The sequence below is a fragment of the Aptenodytes patagonicus genome, chromosome 2, assembly GCF_965638725.1.
Source record: "Aptenodytes patagonicus chromosome 2, bAptPat1.pri.cur, whole genome shotgun sequence".
Classification (NCBI taxonomy): domain Eukaryota; kingdom Metazoa; phylum Chordata; class Aves; order Sphenisciformes; family Spheniscidae; genus Aptenodytes; species Aptenodytes patagonicus.
In genome coordinates, this window is record NC_134950.1 from 107,687,359 (window position 1) to 107,711,081 (window position 23,723).

The following is a 23,723-nucleotide window of genomic DNA, read 5'->3' on the forward strand; positions in this document are numbered from 1 at the left end:
ACAATTTGTTTTGGGTTTTTACCAGAAAATACCATTTACTGGTAATATTTATTACAAAAACGATACTGAAGACTAAATGTTCAACATGCCTTTTTAAAAGAATAAACAAAAGAAATACTGTTGAAGCAAGCTGATGATCAAATCTGCCCACTTTTAAAAGCAAGAGTAACAAAAAGTATGTGGTAATACCAAATCCAAACACTGTAAAGATTTTTTCCTTAGGACAGTATGGGATCTTCCAGAATATTTTGTAGAATTAAGCACTTCTAAAGAAATTTAACTTCTAGTAATTAAAAATAAATTGCTAAAGCCCTTTTTTAATTTAATTTTGCCACATAAGCCGCTTTCATTAGGGTCACTGAAGACAGGAATCCCACAGAAGTAAGTGGAAATAAAGAATAACAAACTTTTTAAAATTCACATTGAGTTAGACCGTAAGCAGTCATTTTAGACGTGTTTTACTCCAGGTGCTTAGTTCTGAAACAATTTAAATTTTCTCCAAACAGCCGACTTTGTATTCCACCAGCCCTTTAAACACCCAATAGCTACTGCAATAGTTACTGCAAAATTAAGCTGTCCTTTCTGAAAATGGTACTTCACACAACATGACTTCAAATGCTAATTTGGAAATAACTTGGGGGAAAAAAGTTCTGAAAGGTAAACCTTAACAAAGAACAAGCCATCCATTAAAAAAATTCATAACTATGAGATGACTACAGGTACCTGAATCTGGCAGGTCATATAAAGTAAAGACTGTTCTATTAGACTATTTACCAAGAAGCCTTATATAGCCCACCTTCAGTAGTTTTCACTATCTGAGAAAAACAGTAGTTCACCTTTAGCCAATTGTATAGTCATATCTACACAAGAAAAATACATTTACTACCTGTCCAAATAAATCATTTTATGCCAGTAAGACATTATGTTTTACACAGAACAGTTAAAGGTAAAAAACATCACAAAAACTCCAAAACAGCCATCTCTTCCCAACTATCTAATCTTTATTAAAAAATAAAGTCCACAATGTTTGTTATATTACCACTACTCCTATACCACACAGTCAATCCTACATTTTTCTTAGCACTTCATTTCAGGTTTACTTCTACGGAAAGAAAATCTTAGTGCAGACTGCAAGCTCCAAAGCTGTGTGTGGGTTGGGAAAACAAAGAAACAGGGAGTATGAAGTTGAAGCTCAGGAACACTCTCCTCAGGTAACTCAGCACAAAATTGAAGAATACAGTTTCAAAAACAAATTCCTTACTTATCTGTTTGTTTGTAATGAGGAATAGGAGGTGGAGCCCTGCTCTGCATTTCTTTATCTAGCACAGAAGTTAAGGTATTGCTTGGACAAATGGATTTCCCTCTAGAGAAATAAAAGAAAGGTTATTTAATTCAATAGGAATTTATATTCATTAAGAAGTTAGAGCAAAAGAGTTACATTTGTAAGTAGCAGTTCTGGTGTCAGAATTCATACTTGTATACTCAAATCATCTATTCAAATATTTAATTTTCCAACCACAGAGACCAACAGTGTGCAAATTCCATTTTCATTATCAACAACAAGATTTCCAGTATTCTAAATGTCTTTTGATCACTGTCTATAAAAGATGCAGAAGCAGTTTACTAGATTTGAGTGTTGGTACCCAGACTCCTTCCTTTCTGCATGTGAAGTGCACAACTCCTTTCTACTATGAAGTGCACAACATGATCAACTGTTAAAATACCAAAAATGCAATACTTGCATTCTAGGGCAACATATATCTGTTCTTTCACAGAACAAATATAACATCAGAAGCAACAACTTAATAGCTTAACTCGGCATCATGTGAACACAGTTCACTGCATCTTCAGAACATGTTATCTAATGTTTTGGAAATGTGTTCTTGAACTCTGGCAGTAAGTCACGTTAAACTTGTTTATCACTCTGCACTCAGAATAGCCCTGCTAAGCAGCATTCTTCCAGGAACAATGCAGCAACACTGCATCTTCCTTGTCAGCTAGCCCAGGTGAATGAGATCAGAAAAATAACAGGCATTAGGCTCTTCTTGCCCTCCACACTAGTTACAATCCATTATGTGATCACAACCACACAATGAAGCATCCCACTTGTGTTTGTCCCAGCTGCAATGCAGGAGCCACCCTGTGGCTGTGGTGCAGGGCAGTATTTTCTCCAATATAGGAGGACAGTGTACTTTAGCATGTATATTTATATGCTTTAAGCATATATTGGCTGTGAATCACACTCAACTTCAGTATGGCAGTCCATGACCAAAGGATGCACTGGCTGGAGAAAGAGGAAGGATATAAAAAAAAACCCCAACCAACCAACCGAACAACCCAGAAAAAAAACCTAGAAAGATTGTTCCACAAAGGCATCTAATTAAAAAAAAAAATCCAAGTAATTACCAAACGCACTATATCTCTAATAGGCTGTGGAGATGTCTTAAAATTTCCTATCAATTCATGAGCCACTTTCAAGAGTGAGCTTGCTTATTTCAACTTCCGTTCACTGTTATGACTTAACTGCAAGACTGAAAAACCTTCCACTATCAGCATCTTTTCATTCACAGTTTCTTTTTCATCTTTTCTGGGGGGGAATAAGCTGAATAAATTAAAATTCTTAAACCTTGTCAAGGTCAATTTCTTACCTTTCTTGCACTTTCCTCTAAACCCATGCTACTGATGTTTTAAGACCAAACTACTTCTGGTACACTAAGCTGGATTGCTTTCCTATTTCTATCTGAATGGTTTATACTGGATATTAGGAAAAATTTCTTCACTGAAAGAGTTGTTAAGCATTGGAACAGGCTGCCCAGGGAAGTGGTTGAGTCACCATCCCTGGAGGTATTTAAAAGACTTGTAGATGTGGTGCTTAGGGACATGGTTTAGTGGTGGACTTGGCAGTATTAGGTTAACGGTTGGACTTGATGATCTTAAGGGTCTTTTCCAACCTAAATGATTCTATGATTCTATGTCAATCACTAAATAATGTTTCCTCCTTGTTTATTTTATTCATGAATTTTTAAATAAGCTCCTCCCAGAGCAGAGTCCTCTAGACCATGAGATTCTCTGTTTTTACTAATGACATTAAATTCCTACTTTCAAGTTCATCTTGCTCCTTTGAAAATTACATTTTGAATAGCAAAAAATGCTGCAAAACAATGGCTTGTGTATTGTTACAATTCCAGAAATATGTGTTAAGAGTTCCATGCTTTGTCACATACTCGGTAATTCATATTTTTTCCCCAACTCTCTCAGGGCTCTAAGCAGTTGAAGTCTCACATCAGTACACAGATGAACACTAGTTCTATTTCAGAGCTTAAAAAAAAATTTGTCTTATTTCCATCATGTCTTGTTTCTATCAGTTCTGAAAATATAATGGCCAATTCCTGTGATATTGTGGCATCGCAGATGAAAAACTCCACAACATTCTCAAGGTAAGTCAGAAGTCCACTAAAATATGGTGATGACCCTGACCCCATTTCAGTATTGTTTTAAACTGAGTACTGACAGCCTGTTCAAATGAACTGCAAAATCTTGCAAACATAGGTCACCAACTCAAAAAATGTCCCCATCCTCCCAACACTGAAAGTGTTCATTATTTGAAAAAAAAAAAAAAGTTACTTGCCACTGACCATAATTTTTTCAAGATTATATTATGTTAACATGTACATTCTAACAGCAAGTATATTAGTGTCCTATCAGTTGAGAACAACTAATTTTCCCCTCTTCTATAAAATGGGTTAAAACTCCTTTAGCTCCAAGCCTGGCATATAAAGCCAAATGCTCCCACTATCATTTCAGTTACCTCTCAACTGTAGAGCTCTACCTGAAAAGACTAAAAGAGGACAAAGGTAGATGGGAGAATATTTTGTTGTCTTCTTTCCTTTTTATAAACCGTGGTGTGCAAAAACATGGAAACCCAATTGACTGGAGGTAAATAGGCAAAAAAAAGGAAGGCTAGAAAGGCCTTCACCAAGTAAAGTAAGGTGTCTGTCTTTAAAATGTCAGGCTAAATCTTGCTTGTGTAGTAAAAAAAAGAAAATAAATGAGAGTTCTGGAATGCAGGAAAACAGAACACGTGCACTTATTTCTACAATTAGCTAAAAAAAAAATCTTATTAGAAAAGAGAATATTCTTGCATTCCAAGAAAGTAAATACAGCAGCTCTGCTGTGAAGTGAAATGTTCCCAGGCTGTAGAGGGTTAATGTATCAAACTCTTAAAAATGAGGAGGGATCAAAGTCTTGTGGACAGTTACAGGAGATCCTCGAACCAAATTTGCTTTGTCCACATCAAGGCCTAGCCCTGTTTTTGCTTTGACAAGATTTAGTGTCCCTCCAAAAAAAAGCAGAAGAGATACACAGCAGACTGTCCAGCCATGAAACCACAGAGGCTTTAGAGATGAAAATCTATCAATGAACACTTAAGCAAAATGTACACCACTTCCTGTATACCTTGGTGACACACAGGACAACACTAGACTGACTCCAATCTCCCCAAAATTCTGTGAATATTTCTATTCATTGGTTTAAAAAAACAACCACCACCAAACCTGAAACAGCCAATCATATTCAGATCATCTGGAAGAAAACCAAACAACTGAATTCAACTAAATAGGTGTACAATGGAAAAAAACCCTTGACTAATTGCCAGAAAGAGAAAGAAAGCAGACCCCTCCCTTCCTGCTAACGTAAATCATGGTTATCTACCATCAGTTGTAGTAGAACTGTGGAGATGGAACCAAAAGGCTCTGCAAGTACTTTGGACATTTTGATATGAAAGTTGTCATTCTTCATTCTATTAACTTACTCTCAAAGTAAGGAAAAAAAGACAACTGCCTGCCCCAAGCAACAAAGATGAGATGACAAAGTTTTAGCAGCACACCAGGGAAAAGCAAGGAGAACATAACTATCTGATGACTATACGACACTGGTAGTGCTGACAGGATGGCTTGTTGTATAAAACTGAACTGTGGAAATCAGGACTCAAACTTATCTTCTCCATAAAGACTGGAAGTTCAATTTTTATAACTCCAGGATGGATCAGCATTGATCTGTTTTGGTATGAACTACTACAAAATTCTTTGCCCGCTAATCTGTCCAGAACTGACTCCGTGTAGCCTTGCAATAATGATCCATCAGCTTTCAGACAGAGCAGGTTTTTGTGAGAAGTGTCTCCAAAAGCTGCTACAGTTTGGGTGGAATAATGAAGCAAGTGGCTCTCAAACAATCTCCCGATTGTCTAGACTTCACATAGCTGTCAGGAGGCAACACATACTATTCTCAGAGCAAATGATGTCAAGATTGAAGGAAAAATAGTAAGAAAGAGATGTAGCTCTTTTCTGGAGCAGGACTGCTGTTAAAACCACCTTGGCTGGTGACCTGTAGCATTATTTGTGCTTAAATTGCTCAAAAAGCCTTAAGAGGTTAGAGGTGTTGAGATGCAGTCATTGGAAAAGGCCTCTGTGATTGCAAAGGGGGTGGGGAGAAAGTTAGCTTTTTTCCTTATGGCAGAGGAGAAAATTCCTAGAGAATGAAGGGTAGAATAAAAGTCCTTACAGCGATAGAGTACCTTCAGGAAGTCATCAGAACTTCTGTCAAATTGGAAGTGAAGTTATTCCAGATACCAGAAAGGCTGCAGAGACAGTTAGCTTATTAAATAAAATGAACTTGTACCTGGAGATCAAGTACTGAAATGTGTCCAGAAAAACTTAAAAGAAGCCAAAGAGTAATTCTGTTTCCTCAGAGCATGTAATTTCCTTTCAACCCTGCAATTGGGATGTACAGCTTTTGTCTTCTATGATACAACTGCCATGATCTGATAAGGGTGTTTTCATGTAGTTACAGGGGGTTTAATTTCTTTAGGTCTTTGTTCCTGCTGGTCTTGTGTAGCCTGCAGCTAAGTAACCACTCCTGAACTGTCTCCAGACTGACCTAATTGAAAGGAAACAAAATCCTGTGTGAAGAGTAATAGAGAACACATTGATGAGACTGTGGCAGGATGTGGTTTTCTCAGTGAGAACAATGTGCAGGGACCCTGTCACCTTCCTGAAAAGTCCCCTTGTTCGTGAGGAGAGACTGACCCTATTGTTCTTCCTGGAAGGAACAGGAAAAGGATGGGTCTTACAGGGATGACTGTTCTCAAAAACACTTCCAGGATGTCTCAAGTCCATACAAGGTGCATGAACACTGGTCACTACATAACAACAAGCAGACACCCCTTAACAGGCTCTGGCATCCAGAGTTATTCTAAGAGGAGGGAAATTCATACGAATAAAAGACTTCAAGAAACCACTGACAGGTACAGCAAAGCACATGTGTCAACTTGGGAGAGAAAAGCCTTCCCCTTTTCACCGTACCAGTCTGGACATTACCTTTGAACCTGGGTTCAAAAGGAATCTGGTATTGCAACTGCTCAAAAGATGGAGAAGGGCACTTGCAAGGATTCACTTGGGGTCTTATACTTCAAAACACCAGAACTGTAATTCAGATCAACGTTGACAGTCAATACTGGGAACACTCTCTGTGTGGTTAGACATTGGCAATGCTGTACATAAGTGATTCTAATGCAGCTAATATGACCAATTCTTACTGATGTGGTGGAATGATGATGGGGCAGGGGCTGAGGGCAAAGCAGATTTGTGGAGTTTGCTCCTACATCTCCAGAAGAGGAAGAAGTCTGGTTGGAGGAAACTTTCTTAGCACCAAGGAGACTTTCCCACTCCTCTGACCAAGCTGTACCCTGTATGGTGATGTTACCATTTCAATGACACAATGGGGGAGTGTGAAGAGGAAGAATGGTCTCTTTGCCTAGCATCATTTTGAATTATCTATACTTGGACGAGCCCTAATAGAAATCTGTGGGGAATGCTGAGAGCAGGACGAAACAAAAGGAATCAAACCACTTGGACTTTCTGGTGATTACTAGCCCCTGGACTTGAAGAAGCTGTTACGAAATACTCAAAAATATCATCCTGGAACTTGAGCTATCACTTGCCTGAGGCTTCAATGTTTTTTATGTCTTGAAGAAGTGACAAATAAAAAGACAATGACAAGAAGCTTTGGATGAATCCACTGAAATAAGAAACATTGCTATGCAGCTGAAGTATATTTTTAGTAGACCACTCTGTGTCTGTAAGAGTGGCAGAAGTGAAATAGCAGCATGTGCATTCTGCATGGTACACTGTTCCCTGAACACAAGGGAAGGACCAAGTGTGCAATCTCTCCTAAAACCACAGAGGAAGGCCTCCCATTCTCAAGTTGCAGGATACGTCTTTGTTTTTAAAGCATAGTCATTTGTCCTGGTCCTTTCTCTGACACTTTATCCTCTTCACTAATTTCTCATCCCGCCCCCCATCTATTTCTTTTTCTTACATAAGCTTTTTCAAATATGATCTCTTTTCTCACCTTCCTTTACTAGAAACAAAAGAAAGAGTATCTTAAATTGTTTCATGGAAACAGAAAGGGGTATCAAATTGGTGTTCCATCTCTCTTGGAAGAAATCAAGATTGTAGCTAAGCTACCAACCCATGAACAGGCTCAGGAGCAGCTCATGGCACTCTAGTAGCACGGACAGTGACAGGTTTTTTTGTGGTTATTTGTTGGGTTGGTTTTTTTTTTTTTTTTAATAACTACAGTCAATATCTACAGTTAAAAACAACTGGTTATCGAAGAACCACAATTTAACAGTGCTAAACTAAATATGCTGCTCAGTGAGCAGCAGAACCAAGGAAGCCTCGATACCTGATTTGGGAAGCCTTCCCATACTATGTCTCCAGTGCAATCACCTTGCTTCTCCCCCAGCTATACTCCCTTCATTTCCTTCTCTAGTATGAACTGTCATCTGTGGGTCTTCTCCAAATATTTCCAGTTTTGCTTACAAATTTCTTCAATTTGTTGTAATTCCAGCTCCCTCTTTGTCCATTAACTAAAGAGGGAGTATACTCTGTGGCAGTTTCAGATAGGTGGAGAACAAATAAGTTCCAATACCAGATTTTTTCAAAGAAGGTGCAAATTTAGGTACAACTTCTCAACCCAGCAATTAATTTTCATAAAATTTTACGACATTTGTTATCTTTTATACCTCTATCAAATGTAGCTGATGGCAAAAAGACAAAAAGTTACTGCTAAGATGAACAGAAAACAGCCTTGCAAAATATTTTCTTAGCTTTTTTATTTCTAATTGGGTTTTCTTCTCTGAAGATTTACTTGACTAGTGGAAATAGAAGCCTATGAAATTATGAATTTAAAAACAGCTTTAAAAAAAATTTATACTGGAATTTACTGCATGTTGCAAATTGCACTGTAAATAAACTCATTCGAGTAAGTGATAAAAACATCCAATTATTTAAACTGTAGTTAATAGATTTGAAAACAATAATGAATTACGTACTTCACTGCAGTGATGACAACATTACGCTTTGGTTCGTTGTCATAGCTCACACTTTCAATGCCATAAACCTGAGCTAATTCATGGATGATTCTGCGGTGATCTCTGTTCATTGGTGGGTAACAATGGCTCTTCTTTGTATGCTTGCCCTGAATTCAGGAGAAAAGGTTTAAAAAAAAAAAAAAAGAAAAAAAAAGGTAAAGTTTTCCTTCAGGGAGGCCAGGAGGAAGAAAAAAAGAAAAGAAGAAAGTGCTTCTACCTCTAAAATTTTGCCACTATGACAAAATTAGTACCACAAATTGCTAATACCTCAGTATTGACAGAACACTCATCTAAAAATGTCCATTTATTTCCCAAAAATTAAATTACGTATTCTCTATTGTTTCCATCACCTCAAAGTATACACACACACACGTCTCAAGTTTGAAATACAAATCCTGAATGTATCCATTCTACTTACATCCCAAAGAAGCAGTATAAAATGATTTTTTCTGAATTTTTATTCTTCAGAATGATCTGCCTATTTTGAATGTGATCTAATTTTATTTTTCAGACTGGCTTTGCAATGCACATATTGCAGATAGCTACTAAGGTGTCAGATTTATTTATCACTTCCCTCTACCAAAGAAGCTATTTATCTGCAAAATCTGCCATGTAATGGCATTAATAGACTTTTTATTAAATAAAAACAAAATTGTAGTTTTAATTTCAGTTAACAAAGACTGATAATGCTTGATTCGACACTGATTGCTAGATAAACAGTAGAAGAACAAACAAAAAAGCACGGCCCTATGAGCCCTGTCCTAATGGGTTGGGTGACTTTGTAACAGCAAATGCAGACGGGGATGAGACACTCAGTGCTTCAGTTTGCTTCAGGGCCTCAAGACACTGCTTCAGCTTTTGCCTTGGTTGTCACCAACAAAGTCTTCTAGGTCTTTGGGTCTACAGACAGGGTTCAAGGGGAAGACAAACTACCAGTAGTACAGTAAGTTTGAGTCAGGGATTTCTAGAGAAATCCCAACCTATACAAATTCCTGGGACTGCAGGTAGTACATTTAAGGGCACTGAAAGACCAGAACGATGTCCCACTCTCTGTCATCTCTGAAAGATTGTAGAGAATGGGGTAGGAACCCAATGACTAGAGAAAGGTAATTGTTGCAACTATGTTCAAAAAAAAAAAAAAAAAGCAAAACAACCCAAGAACTACGGGTTGATCAGCTACACTTCAAGGCCTGGGGGGGGAAAAAAAAAAAATCATAGAGCAAGTCCTTTTAGAAGCCATTTTTAGGTACATGAAGGAGAAGGTCCCTGGGAGTAGTCAACGTGGATTTACAAAAGGTCAGTCACCTAAATTAATGTAAAGAAGACCACATGTAACAGAGCAAGCTATACATCAGAGGTACATTGTAGCTACCCTGTAAATAGAGGGTTAATATCTGTCTCCTCTTAGATTGTAAAATAGCTAAGTTATGAATAGTAACTGGACCAGAAACTGTGGTCAATCATTTCCATAAGTCTTCAGGGTAATCACATGCTGTCAGGATATAATCTTTACTTAGCAATGAACAGTAATAAACCTCCAACCTATTACAAAACTTTTAGCATATAGACAAGCATTTGAATGAAGAAAACTCTACAGATTCTGTACCTGTTTATGATGACTAGTAACGCTTGCTTTAAAAAAGCGGTGATGGTTCCACACTCAGAAAACCATCAGAATTTCTGTCCGTATGCAGACAGAGCTAGATGATATAAATGTTCCCTGTCTTGTCTAATTACATGTATCAACAATGACAACTCTGCTGTGCTACATGAGTACATATTGATGAGTCTAGGGGAACAGATGTTCATGAGGCAAGCAAAGTCATACAATGATAGATACAGATGAACCATATTAATGCTAAAACCTGTAAGTATCAAAATCCTTTTTATTACTCATTTATTCAGTTAAACTGAAGTTGGTGTCTCCAAAGGCACAGTGCAAAAAATAAAAAAGTCAAAGTGAAATGTGTCAGCATAAGTAACAGCAATCAGTATGAAAGACATAGTATTGATATAGGCAGAGCTACCTGAATGCTTGATAGACTGGCATGCAAAATACTTCTAATACAAGTAAGTAAAGCTCTACATCTAGAAACAAAGAAAATAAGCCACAACTTTAGTGAGAGAGGATTTAGGAGTCATGATAAACAAACAACTGAACACAGACTCAAGCATAAGGAGGACTTGGGGATCATGGCAGAACAACAATTAAAAACAGTCTTCTTGCATAATGCCATATCAAATGTATTAATCCAATCTTTGGCTACATAAAAAGGGGGAGTTGACTTGGTCAGGTTGGACACAGGCCTGAATGAACAACACTGATAACACTTACCAGGTACAGAAACATGCCCAAGACAACATAAATACCTGTGGGTTGCAAGATGAAACATGACTCTTACAAGGGAGAAAATAAAGCCTCTGAGACTTCCAGAAATAAAAAGAGAAGGTATGCAAGAAGAATTGAGTAGAAGAGGAGGTTAACTTTACAATGCAAGGGACATGTTCCCTTTTACACCATACACAGCACCATTTTGAAGGAAAAGAAAGTCAGAGCACGGCCTCCACACATGCTGTCACTCCTATCTTCAAGACGGGCATGGAGAACACACAGAGCTACAGGCTGGTCAGCCTCACCTCGATCCCTGGGAAAGTGATGGAACAGCTCATCCTGGAACCCTCTTCCAGGTACATGAAGGACAAGAAACTCCTCAGGAGTAGTCAGTATGGCTTCATGAAGGGGAAGTCATGCTTGACTGACTTGATAAACTTCTACGATGAACAGATGTGCCTGGTAGATGAGGGGAGAGCAGTGGCTAGTGTCTGCCAGGCCTTCAGTAAGGTCTCTGACAGTGTCTCTCATAACAGCCTCATAGCCCCTCAAGCTGTTGCTGTAGGGGCTGGATGAGCAGACAGCGAGGTGGATTGAAAACTGGCTGAATGGCCGGGCCCTAAGGGTGGTGACGAGCGGCGCAAAGTCTAGTTGGAGGCTGGTAACTAGCAGTGTACCCTGGGGGGAGAGGAGGAGGAGGAGGAGGACCACATAGTGGGTCCAGTCCTGTTTAACATCTTTGTTAGTGATCTGCACAGTGGGGCAGAGCGTACCCTCAGCGAGTTTGCCAATGACACAAAGTTGGGAGGAGTGGCTGATAGGCCAGAGGGGCATGCTGCCATCCAGCGTGAGCTTGACAGGCTAGAGAAATGGGCTGACAGAAACCTCATGAAGTTCAGCAAGGAGAAGTGCAAAGTCCTGGTGAGGAACAACCCCACACACCAGTAGATGCTGGGGGCCACCCAGCTGGAAAGCAGCTTGGCAGAAAAGGACCTCGGGGTCCTGGTGGACACCAGGTTGGACATGAGCCAGTGATGTACCCTTGTGGCAGAGGCGGCCAACGGTGTCCTGGTCTGCATTAGGCAAAGTATTGCTAGCAGGCTGAGGGAGGTGCTCCTTCCCCTCTGCTCAGCACTGGTGAGGCCACGCCTGGAGTACTGTGTCCAGTTCTAGGCTCCCCAGTACTAGAGAGACACGGACATACTGGAGAGAGTCCTGTGAAGGGCCACAAAGACGATGAAGGGACTGGAGCATCTCTCCCTTGAGGAAAGGCTGAGAGAGCTGGGACTGTTCAGTCTGGAGAAGAGAAGGCTTGGGGTGGTATTATCAATGTCCATAAATACTTGAAGGGAGGGTGTAAAGAAGGTGGAGCCAGACTTTTTTCAGTGGTGCCCAGTGACAGGACCAGAGACCATGGGCACAAACTGAAACACAGGAGGTTCCCTCTCAACATCAGGAAACACTTTTTTACTGTGAGGTTGACTGAGTACTGGCACAGGTTGCCCAGGGAGGTTGTGGCCTCTCCGTCCTTGGAGATACTCAAAAGCCATCTGGACACAGTCCTGGGCATCTCGTTCTAGATGGCCCTGCTTGATCAGGGGCATTGTACAAGATGACCTCCAGAGGACCCTTCCAACCTCAAACATTCCAGGATTCTGTGAAGTAACTACAGCCTCGTGTAGCAGGGCACAAGTCAATCTACTGCAGAAGCACAGGAAATTTGTAAGCAATGTGAATAACGCAGATCTAGAATGGGCATCTAAACAGAGTACTGATAATCAGGAATCTAAACATTTCAAGAAGGAATTTGACAGCCTTGTGAAAATTAATATGTAACTAAATGGAGAATTTTTAGGGACAGAACATTGAGATTGTCATGGAACTCCTCAGGTAACTGTTGGATTTGCCTACTGAAGACTTCATGAAAGAAGAATGATTTCTTATCTGCATTTGCATTATAATATATGTATACCAAGCTTCAAGGCTTGTGTCACTTGCCTTTGGTGTTTAGAAAGAAATCTCTTCCCCTTTGAAATATAATTTGACTTCTGGGGACCTCTTGTACCTTGTGGAATAGCAATTCCCAACAGCCTGAGGGGCAGGATGGCGCAGAACTGATCCCTGAGATACTGAATTGTCATGTGGGCCTAATTGGTTCATCCTCATTATGATAAAAGCTTAAGTAACCACTGGGTAATTCTCCCTTTAGGTCAGACAGGGAAAAGATTGCCACATCTGGTTTGTTTTCATTTTTTCATTCTCTTCTGCAATGTAGATGCTCTTTAACAGACACCATTTGTCTGTTTTGTAGAATCATTATTTAACAAATAGGTTACTGCTGAGAACTAAAGCACTGGAGATGCTCTTGCACTCTCCGGTTCTCTTGTTCCGTCATATTTGATGTCACTAATTCATTGTATATTGCAAATTCAAGACCTGTGGTTGCCTTTTTTTTTAATATATATTACATACCTTGGTTTGATATTAGTATAGGCATATACATTGGTATATGCAGTTATCATCTATATAGAAATATATGCGTGTACACACTTGTGTACATATGTGCATATAATAAAGGCAGTATATAAACGTGTATGTAAAATAGGATAACCACAGGCAACACATCACTTAAAAATAATTTGCCCAATGTTAACAACTGTTCTATGCATCTGTTACCAAGTGTCTGAGGTTGGAGGGACCTGAACATAGTTAGACACAGATGGCCCCCTTTTAGACTTTCATTCCAATGTGGAAAACAATGGGCAAGCACATTAGACAGGTGGACAAGCACAAAGATTGTTTAAGAAACATCATACATAAAAAAAGAAGGAATAAAGTTAAGTAACAGTCCTCATGGGGTAGAGGAAAGGAAATTAATGCTTTCTACAGAAGGTTAACTTTCTTGAGCTAAGGGCAACTGAGGATAGTATGGTTTACACTGTCCTTTGAATCACATATACCGGATCAGGCATGGTGCTGCAGCAAGCCAGGAATATGCTAACCTGATAGGCCTGAAGGCAGAATTCTGCTTTCACTGAAAAACCTATGATTGTGTCTGTGGTATCAACCTCTCTAGGTATACTGGAGTCTGCCAAACAACTGTGGCTGAATCTGAGTCTCCTTATAGAAGGAGGAGGACTACCTCACACACTGGCAAATGCAGGAAGCTATCCACAAATTTGTGAGCAAGTTCCACTACAGGGATCAGAAGAACCTAGGCTTTCCTCCTCAAAGTCTGAACCTTTAAACACCATCTTTGATGATTAATACTTTATTAATGGAGATCCAAAAATTAATGGTAATCCATTGATGCATTAAAGCCTAGCACTGGTTGAATCTTTAAACAAAGCTTGGCTGTCACCAAAGTGATCCTGAACTACTATGTCTCCTAAAAATTTTGTTCTATTTATAACTAAAATGTGCACTCTACTGGAGCCCAAACAGATCTAGTGTCAACTCATAACTATTAGTACTAACGAAGTTCAATAACATCAAACTCCCCTCAAACTAAACAAAACTGTTTCTTACAATAAGTCATACAGAATATCTGAATACTGACCTTATTTACAGCTTCCACAAGCATTCTCATTTCCTTCTCAATGTCACTGACAAATTTTAAATCCTTCCTGCAAGAACAGCATTCTAGGTAAATGAGGCAAGAGAGTATACAAAGATACAATATCTTCATCTGTTATAACATTAATTTTGTTGTTGTTGAAAATAAAGAACTCAATTGACTGAATCAGAAGCAGGAATGAGAGCACATTTTAATTTATATATTACACTGTTTACATTTAAGAAATGTTAGTATGCCATCACTATTGCAAAAATCATGAATTATTTTCCCTTCAACCCTTGGAACCCAGCATAAAATTCTATGATACAACTCTATTGTCTGACAATACAATTCTACATTTTCAAATGGATAACGTAGATTTTAAAGTTGCCATTTCAGTGTTTTTAAATTACTTGTCATTAAGGCAATTCACTTAATTAGAATACATGATTAGACAAAAAAAAAATGGAGATTGGGTAAACAGAGTGGAGTTCTTTTCCAAGACAGAGGAAAAGTGCACTGACTTTGGTCTTCAACTTGTCTAGCATAACAAATTAATAAGAACAAAAGAAGAACTGTTAGGCTACTTGCAAGCAAACAAAACGTTCTTGATATGAGATATTAAGGATTTTTTAAAATTTTTTTTTTTACCTTGCTTAATCACAGTAGGTAAAGTCTTTAACATTAGGGGTGAGCTTTGCACTCTGTTCTTAAATAAGCAGGTAAACTAACTCCAAAAGTAAGGTTGTTATGGGTTAAGGCACCATCCCCATGGGGAAAAAAGGCTACCTGAAGATTTCATACCTCAAAGCTGGTTAGTAGTAAATAACCTTATTTCTTCAAATATAGGCACCATTCCATACCAACACAACACCACTTTGTGAATGATGTCAGAATTTCATCAGTCAAGAAGTGCCTACCAAAGTAGGCACTACTATCTTTGGTAGATGCCCTACCAAAGTTCTGGATGCTGAAGTGCATGTATCACCAAAAGACCAAGTGGTCTCAAGCAAACATGCGAAACAGCAACATTGAGTAGCTTGGCTACCAACATCACTTGATCACTGGCATGATGGACTCAGCCCATCACTGGAAAACCTTCAAGGTTTTTTAACAGTGGATGGACATTGCAGGTGGTTATCAGAACTCCTGGATCTTCAGTGGAGAAAAGTATTACATTGGGAGAACTGCAAAAAGGACCTGGACTTGCAGAGTTAAAAAGAAAGGGGCCTCCAGACACCTAGGCTATGAAATACAGCGTCAGTCCATGTGGCATGAGGCTTTGGAAAGAATATTACAACAATCATGTCAGGTTTAAAAAAAAAAAAAACAAACAAACAAAAAACCAACACAACCAAAAAAAACCCCAACAATAAAAAACCCAACCAAAACCACTGATCCCTTCAGGACAAGCTTAACTCCAGAGAGTCAGAAAGCAAACACTACATGGAATGCCAGCCATGAACACCCAAATTTCAAGGTGAAGTAATCACAAGAGGTAAGAAAAAAATGGAACCAACAATCCAATGAGAGGGTCCACAAGCACCTGATGTGTAATATTTAAAAACCTACTGAGGAACCAGCTCACAGACTGAGGGATATGTTCAAAAAAATCAACCCTTCAGGAGCCTATAAAAACAGAGTTATCAACTGAAAGTGACTAGTGAAATCAACCAGGTGGGAGTTCTTTCAGAAATACTTAGAATGTCTCTCAGCTTCAAGAAATCTTTCAAACTTCTTAAGCAAACACTGACTATTCCAAGATAGTCAAGAATGAAGCGAAGCATACTATGCTGGGGACAGGGCTGGGTGGCAGCAGAAATCAACTGATTAAGAGAATGTTATTTCCCTGTAGGAAAAGGTGAGATGGATTGGAGCAGATGAACTGTACAGAAACTAATTTCATGGGCAACACCTAACATCCCTAGTTCCAATGACTATCTAAAGAGTAGAAGCAGGACCTTACTCCCTTTTGCCTGTAACATACTACACAATGGCAGAGTTGTGACTACCCATATGTGTGTTCAAAGGTTAAGCAAGTGTTTTATGTACACTTCGTACCTCCAGAATCTTTCATATAGAAGAACTTCAAGGAAGAACAACCCTGAGCCACCTCACAATCTGAGTGAGCCCCAACCTACAGACTGTTCAGACAGGAACAACAAAGGGCAGGCCAATGCAGATGGTGGGAGAGACAGACCAATTGCTTTTTCTTTGGAATCATCAGGAAGATTCTAGGGAGCATAAGTTGGGTTGAGGAATCTTCAAGGAAATGGTGGACTTCAGTATTCCTTAATCTGAAAGTTTCCTTTGAAAGAGGCACCCTCAACAAACATCTGGATTGTCTTAGAGAATTCTGGATGCATCAGTGAACAGCTGACGCAATCCAACAGGAAGATGCATCTTCTGTATCTAGATGTTCAGACTGAAGAATAGTACTTCAGGCTGTTCACTCCTCTGCCGCTAAGGCTGACAAAGAACAAGTAAGATTTTCTTTACAGTATCAAACTTTCCTTTGATATCACTAGATGAAACAGTAAAGAAAAAAATAAAGTCTCTTTTCAACAGTGTTGTTGCTTCCAAATTTGGGAGCAAACCTCATTAGACCGCCATGACATAAGAAGAGGGGAGTGTCAGGTCAACATGCAAGGAAGTATACTCTTTATTCCTAGCTATGCAGAAGCATGAACCCACACTTCACTGAAGGGTAAAAAGAAGCCTGCAGTTGCCAAGAAACGTTGGCAAGCTCAACTGTTAGCAAAGGTCTTGAAAGGCCAAGAGTAACAGAAACTATCCATTAAGACAAGGAAGAAAATGAAACCTGTTGTAAGTCTTTTCACAAGAAGATGAAAAAAAAAACAAATCCTGCAGGTTCAGTAGTCTTCTCTGTATGATCCTGATCAGATACCTGGGTGAGTAGGGACAGTAAGAACTGGCTACTGCTTATTTCTCACCTGCACTTGTCTCTGGTTCTGGTCTTGCAGTTTTAGGTTGCTTGTTTCGGTGTCTTATCAGCTTGCTCATATCCTGTTTGGTGAATTTCCTTTCTGGTCATCCTGAGCTGGAATTCGCTTGTATATTTACAAATTAACCAATGTACAATTCATACTGCCAAAACTACATATCAAAACCAAATGGAGCGTCTCCACTTCCCAGGATATTGATGAGTATCTATTACCTGACTGAAGTATTTTCTCAAGTATTTTTAATTCTTTTGGGTTACTCATCCGAGCTCTTACAATAAGTTTTCCAAGTTTTGCCAAGTGTGTTGTTTTATTGCTGTTTTATTTTAAAAGGAATATTGTTATTACTTACTAGCACAGAAATCATGATTTGCACACAATTCTTTCAATTAAGCTATTTATGGCTGGTTATGGCCAAACAACCAGCTAGCTGCTCATTGTGAGCTCTTACGTTCTAACCTGCAAGACACTTAATGAAAAATAAGTAAGGAAATGAAGTGGTTCTTAGAATAAACACATCTGATCCGATAGTGCATATACTGAAATTCTGCAATGTGGGACTTGAAAGCCTCTTTTTCTGTGCCGTGTCTATAAATGGTGTACCTTAGGCTTCTCCTCACCTCCTTGCATTGCATGTAAGCAGGAGCAAGTCTACTGCCATTTCAGTTCCTCTCAACCACGCTACTTAATGAGAATGTTCCTCATTGCTTGGTTTTTCACTGTAGTTCTTGCTGTATATTTTTTGCTTTTCCCAGATTTTGCTGCCTTTGCCAAAAGCCTCCTTATTCTTGCAATACTTGCCAGTACAAGATTTTGCCTCTATGTGATTTGACATTCCAGGCTTGCAGTTTGCCAGTCGTGCTTAAGAAACTGCCCTCACTGCCCCTTCCTTCAGGCTTCAGTTCTTGTTTAAGAAAGCTACAAAGGTCTCCTACCCCTAAACATATACGCTGCTTCTGTTGCCAGATCATACACAGGAGTGCTTGGCTCTGCCTTCATTGTCTACAACAGTATGTGGAGGGTAACTCCTGGGAAGACTGGCTAAGAAGATGCCTACAAAGGACCCATCTCCCTCTGCGTGTCTCTAGACTTAACCATTTGATCTGAGATTTCCCTGGTCCATACAGCTGCTGTGGGGTCTTGCACAGCCAGTGACAAAATAAGAAAATTCTCTTCTGTGTAGCTCCATGTGGTCAGATATTCCAGATGTCCTCCTCTCCTTCTCCAGTAGTCTTAATTCATCCAATAGCAGCCTTACACCATCCTTGTCATTGATACTTGTGCCAGTCTACCATTCAACTTCATGTCAACAGGCCAACTTGAGCATTTGCTTGCTCTCTCTGTTTTTGGAGCCTCTTAGAAAGGTCAGTGCTGAAGTGTCCACCCAGTGGATCTGTACCCCCTGATCTGCACTCAGTTGTGCTGGTACAGTCATCTCCACACTAGAAGACAGATTCCCCTTGGCAGCAGGATATCTCCTCATGTAAAGCTGTATGGTGTAGAGAGTTTTCTTCTGACTCCTTGTCAGATTCTGACTAACGCATCAGCAAGATCAGCATGCAGCAGCATTACCATATTATTCCTGGTGCTCCCTTCTCCTGCCACTCTCCCACAAAGGAGACATTATCTTGGCATGCTTCCGCTTACTCATCTTCTTCCTGTTACCTGGAGTTGTACTGCATCTTGGAGCTTTAAGGTTCTGTAATTAAAGATTACAGCTCAAAATCAGGAGTTTTCTCACAGCTTTCTCAAGTTCTCATTTGTAGATGTGCATTTTTTTCAGCCCTTGACAGTGTATCAGCTTCACAGATCAATGGATTACCTAAACAAGATAATACCACAGCATTCTACTCATGGTTTTGGCAGCTGCCACCTTCTTGAGGCAGTGACCCTGAATGCACAGGAAGGCAGCTGTCTTGTTTCTCATCATTCTGAGATCCCATACATAGATGTATAACTTACGCTCTGCAGAAAACCACAAGCCTTGAACTCTTGCATTACTGGAGTGACCTGCTCAAGCAAGAATAAACTCATCTGTCAAAACTTATACAGAACGCTGAGCTACCCGAAACAAATACTGTAACAGATACACTTTGTAGATCCTGCCATTTCACAAGACTACTGAGATAAAAGATCATCAAGAGCAGTCAAGGAAGTAAGTTCATAAAGCTTTACAAATCGCAGATTGCTGCTCATGTAAAGAGAGATACGTTAATGCAGGGAGAAAATAATTTATCTTGAAGACTAGATAAATGAAATCCAGTAATTCAGTGTGCAAAGTCATTGACTTGAGGACTAACAAAAACTTTTGCTTTAAGCTGTGAATCAGTAAGAATAGCCTGTGTGTATTAGTTTATCATGAGTTACCAAAATAAAGTGGCTACAAAGGAAATGCAAGTAAAATTGCAGCATGACTGAGAAGAGATATTTTCACAGAGAAGTGTGGAAGCATTAAGGCTACTTTTCAAGGTATCTGTTAGACCATCTGGAACACAGCACATGATTCTGGTCAGTTCTCTTCATGAAAGATGAACGTTGCACTATGGGTAGAGAATGACTGACAGGAAGGTGAGATTGGATTGTACTCCAAAAAAAGAGAGGGGACTACACACATGACACATGATATTCAACACAGTAAGAAAGTGAAAACGTGTGCTTCGTTTTCTGAAAGAGGTAGAGCAAAACATATTCTATATATACACTTAAGAGAACAGTCCCTATAAAACACCACTTTTAGGTGCAAATACTAATAAAACAGTACCTCCACAATGAAAACACTCAGCTCATCTTGCAGCTCTTATCTTGCAGTAATCAGTTGGAAGTAAAGCAAGAGGTGATTTACTCAAATTCTGTGTGGCTATTTATGTAAAATTTTCACTTATCTCAATACATCAGCAAATTAAATACAGGATTTTCAAGTAGAAAACATCCTCACAAAAATATGAAATTTACGGATCATTAGGATAGTCAAGCAAGAGCAAAACAGATTCAGCTGTTCTAAAAACTTAGAGCTGGTAAAAACTAGTGTCATGCCTACAAACACACACAAGAGTAAAAACTTCTTAGATGACACTTATCATTCAAGCATCTTTTTAAAAACATGTCTGACCCCTCCCTGTCATTCCAGATTGTGTAGTATTTATGAGTGTGATGCTTTTGATATTACCTTGACTTTCTATTGCCTCATTTTCAGATGTTTCAGTCTAGCAGCCTTTGCAGTCAGCACTGGCATAGGCTTAGCTCTGCATCAATCAAGTGTTTTATTAATTCCATTTCTTTATGTTTAAAGTAAAGGCAGTAAGGCAAAAAAATAAATGAGACTGGTGGAGGGAAATTATGTCAGGCTATGAGAGCATATTTCATTACTTAGCTATCACTTTTGTCTTTGTCTTGAAAAGTTTACAAGGAGCACCGAGATGGGGGTTGGTTGTGTATGAAAGCAGTGGAGACGTGAGAAGTACAGGTACTGATTTGTAGTGAGAAGAATGGTGGAAAACGATGTTCCCAGTCTACATTTGGTCCTGTTAGAGAACAAAGCAACCCGTCAAGCACTTTTTACTTTTCAGGTTCTCATTTTGGAGATCTTGAGAAGTGCACATAACCTCCTTTGCCTCAATTATCACTTATTGCCAAGGCTGGAAAGAAGAGTAAACACGGGCATTTTTACAGGAGTAAATAGAACTATCCTGCATTTCCCATCTTGCTCTCAACGCTATTTACCTATGACACCTGTCATTGCAACACATACCTCGCATCTTCTTTTAAAAGGTCACTGTACTTTGGTCCAGAAGAACGGATGTTAAAAGGATCAGAATTATCATCTATTTCAAGAGCCTCAGCAAGACGCCTAAATTTGAGGGTAGGAGGGAAAAAACAAAACATAACAAAAACACAGCCAAACAAAAATAAACACACAACCCTCCCCAGCCTCCCAAATGGGCTGTCATTGAAAAGTAAAGATACAGGTTACTAACACAGAAGAACAGCTTGCAAAAAATACAGTCTGTCCATTTGAAACTACTCATTTAGAACTTTTCACTACAATAGTCTAGTAAGATCTTGGATCACTCAATATAGATCCCTGTAACACACGAATCATCTCCACATTTATCAGTTCTCTAGGTCATGCAGGAAAGGTTTTTTTGGTGGTTTTTTTTAAACACACACACAGCATTAACTTTCTGAACCTGGACTACTTCTGAAAAAAAGCAAGCAAGTTCATTGCCCACCTGTTCCTCTGAAGAGCTAAGCATTCTTCATCACATTGCAACCTGAATTATGAAAGAAAAATACAATTAGAATCACTGCTGCTACTCATACTTTTCAAACTGAAGCTTTGTTGGTGTCATACCATTATCACAGCCTAAAGAAGTAAGAAGAGTGTGTGAGAATAGTTTATTGTATTAGATCAGATAATACAGCTAAAAACAAACAAACAAACAACAATTAAAGATCTTTGAGCACACAAGCCCTTCTCCAGGTCTTGAACAGAAGCAGCAATTACCAAATCCACATAGAAGCTGAGAAAAACAGCTTCTAAATTAGATTTTATTATATTGGTAAATTTGAGGAAAAAAATGCAGTTGATATCAGCATTGAGGGGATGCTAGGAAGGATGGGAAATTAGATAAAGAAGATGTGACAAGGTCACTTACTCCTATGCATCAGAAAGAGACATCAGCCAGGGAAAACAGGAGTTAGGTATGCGTACGGAGGATTACGATGCACCATAAAAATCAGTATTTCAACTGAGCCCGTAACTTCTAGTGTCTGTAGAGTTATGAATTTCAGTTTTCTGTCTCATCTTTGTAAAAGTACTTCATAATTTTACTTTAAGGGATTAAAATGTCAGAGAACGATCAAGAGTTCTCCAGAATTTCACAGTGGCAGTTACAAACTTCTGCCCCTTAGACTGCATAAGTGAATTGATTCTGTTGATTTCGAACAAGTAATTTCTACAGGGGAAACTGGTTCATTCAGTGACATGTATTATGTTTGGAGACACACAACTATAGGATCCAGAACTTCCGGTGGTTTTCTCGAAGGAGGCAGAAGAAAGCTAACATACTTGCACTCTAAGGTCAACGTGGTACTGTTTAAAGTCATCTGCTTGAAGAATCATTTTCCCCTCCTCTAAAAGAGTAATGTAGCCAACTTAGAGAAGCTACTCTAGGACTGACCAAATTTGTCACACAAACACCCCCCCCACCCCCTAATAAGGAAACCAAACTAAAGTATAAAATGTCTACAGAGAAGACCAGAGAAACAAAGAAAGGAAGTCTCTGCACAGTTTGCATACAATATTCTGCTACTGTAAATGAATGAAGCAGATTTCTAAGTTACTTTGAAAATACTGGAGTTTGACAATAAACTAGAAATTTAAGAATAAATATTTTATGTGCCACCATCTCTTTTCCCCTCTGCCCTGGTATTTCATAGATTAAAAGAGTGGGGAAGGGAGAATACCTCCTCTGACTGTCCTTGAATAAAGGCTACCTGCCACAGTTCAGATATCATATTAGGAAAGATTTGCACAGAGAAAAGTAATCTCTGGTAATTTCAGCTATTCAAGGAAAGGGCAGTATAAGTCTGCCCACACAGAAAGATGTGCAGCAGTAACTACAACACAATTTATATTACACATTGCAAAGGCTGGGACACCAACAGAGACACTGGTGTCTTATTTGCTCTCCTGGCAAGTATACCGCTGTTATAACAGACTTGCAGCTTCAATAGCTGAAAAAGTCATCCCCCCTTCTTCTACGACCCCACACCCCCATGCTCCCCTCCAAGTTCTAGCACTGTCAAATGGTTGCTTTCTTTAAACAGTGACTTTTTTTGAAGAAGCTGAAGTTGGCTTCATATTGTTGAGTATATTTGTATCTGGTTGGCATTGTGATACAAATAGGAACAAAGTAGTTGAGGCTCAATCTGTGTAAAGCAGAGATTATTCTACAGTAATTCTAAAGAGAAAAATCAATGCTTATATAGTACATTTTCAAGTATTCAATTAATTGAAACAAACAGGGTAGGCTAAAAAAGGACACAATTACTGTTCCCTATTTGTATCTTTCTTATATCATGCTTATACAGTACTCATATCACACTCTTTAAAGTTGCACACAGGAATCAGTACAGCTCTCCCTCTTTCACCTTGCTTTTCCCCCCCACTTTCTTCTGATGTATGACACTGGCCCAACTAGAACAAAGCTGGAGACTGGGATGAGCAGGTGTTCCCATGCGCCATTTCTGCTGTTAGTTCATCTTGCCCATACATTCAGAGTTAAAGTTATTTCAGTGTAGAAAATTATCCAAAAGGACTTGGTAATAATGTGCTCCAATTTCACAGACATCAAACAAATAAACAGAACAGAATGACTAGCAAAATTTCTTGAAGTATGCTGGTATAAGCTTCTGATACAGGAAGTCATGAAGCAACTG

The 23,723-nt window shown here is 39.1% G+C and overlaps 1 protein-coding gene across 2 annotated transcripts in view; it reads right to left on the bottom strand.

Annotated features, from left to right (window-relative positions):
* The window catches only part of NFX1 (nuclear transcription factor, X-box binding 1), a 75,051-nt gene that overhangs the window by 4,210 nt on the left and 47,118 nt on the right, over positions 1-23,723 (bottom strand). For both annotated transcript variants that reach the window (XM_076330705.1, XM_076330704.1), the window contains exons 19-23: positions 21,512-21,553; positions 21,031-21,129; positions 14,323-14,389; positions 8,393-8,538; positions 1,262-1,363 (exon numbers count right to left, since the gene is read on the bottom strand). In XM_076330705.1, coding sequence (XP_076186820.1) covers positions 1,262-1,363; positions 8,393-8,538; positions 14,323-14,389; positions 21,031-21,129; positions 21,512-21,553 — 456 coding nt within the window. The remainder of the gene's footprint in view (positions 1-1,261; positions 1,364-8,392; positions 8,539-14,322; positions 14,390-21,030; positions 21,130-21,511; positions 21,554-23,723) is intronic.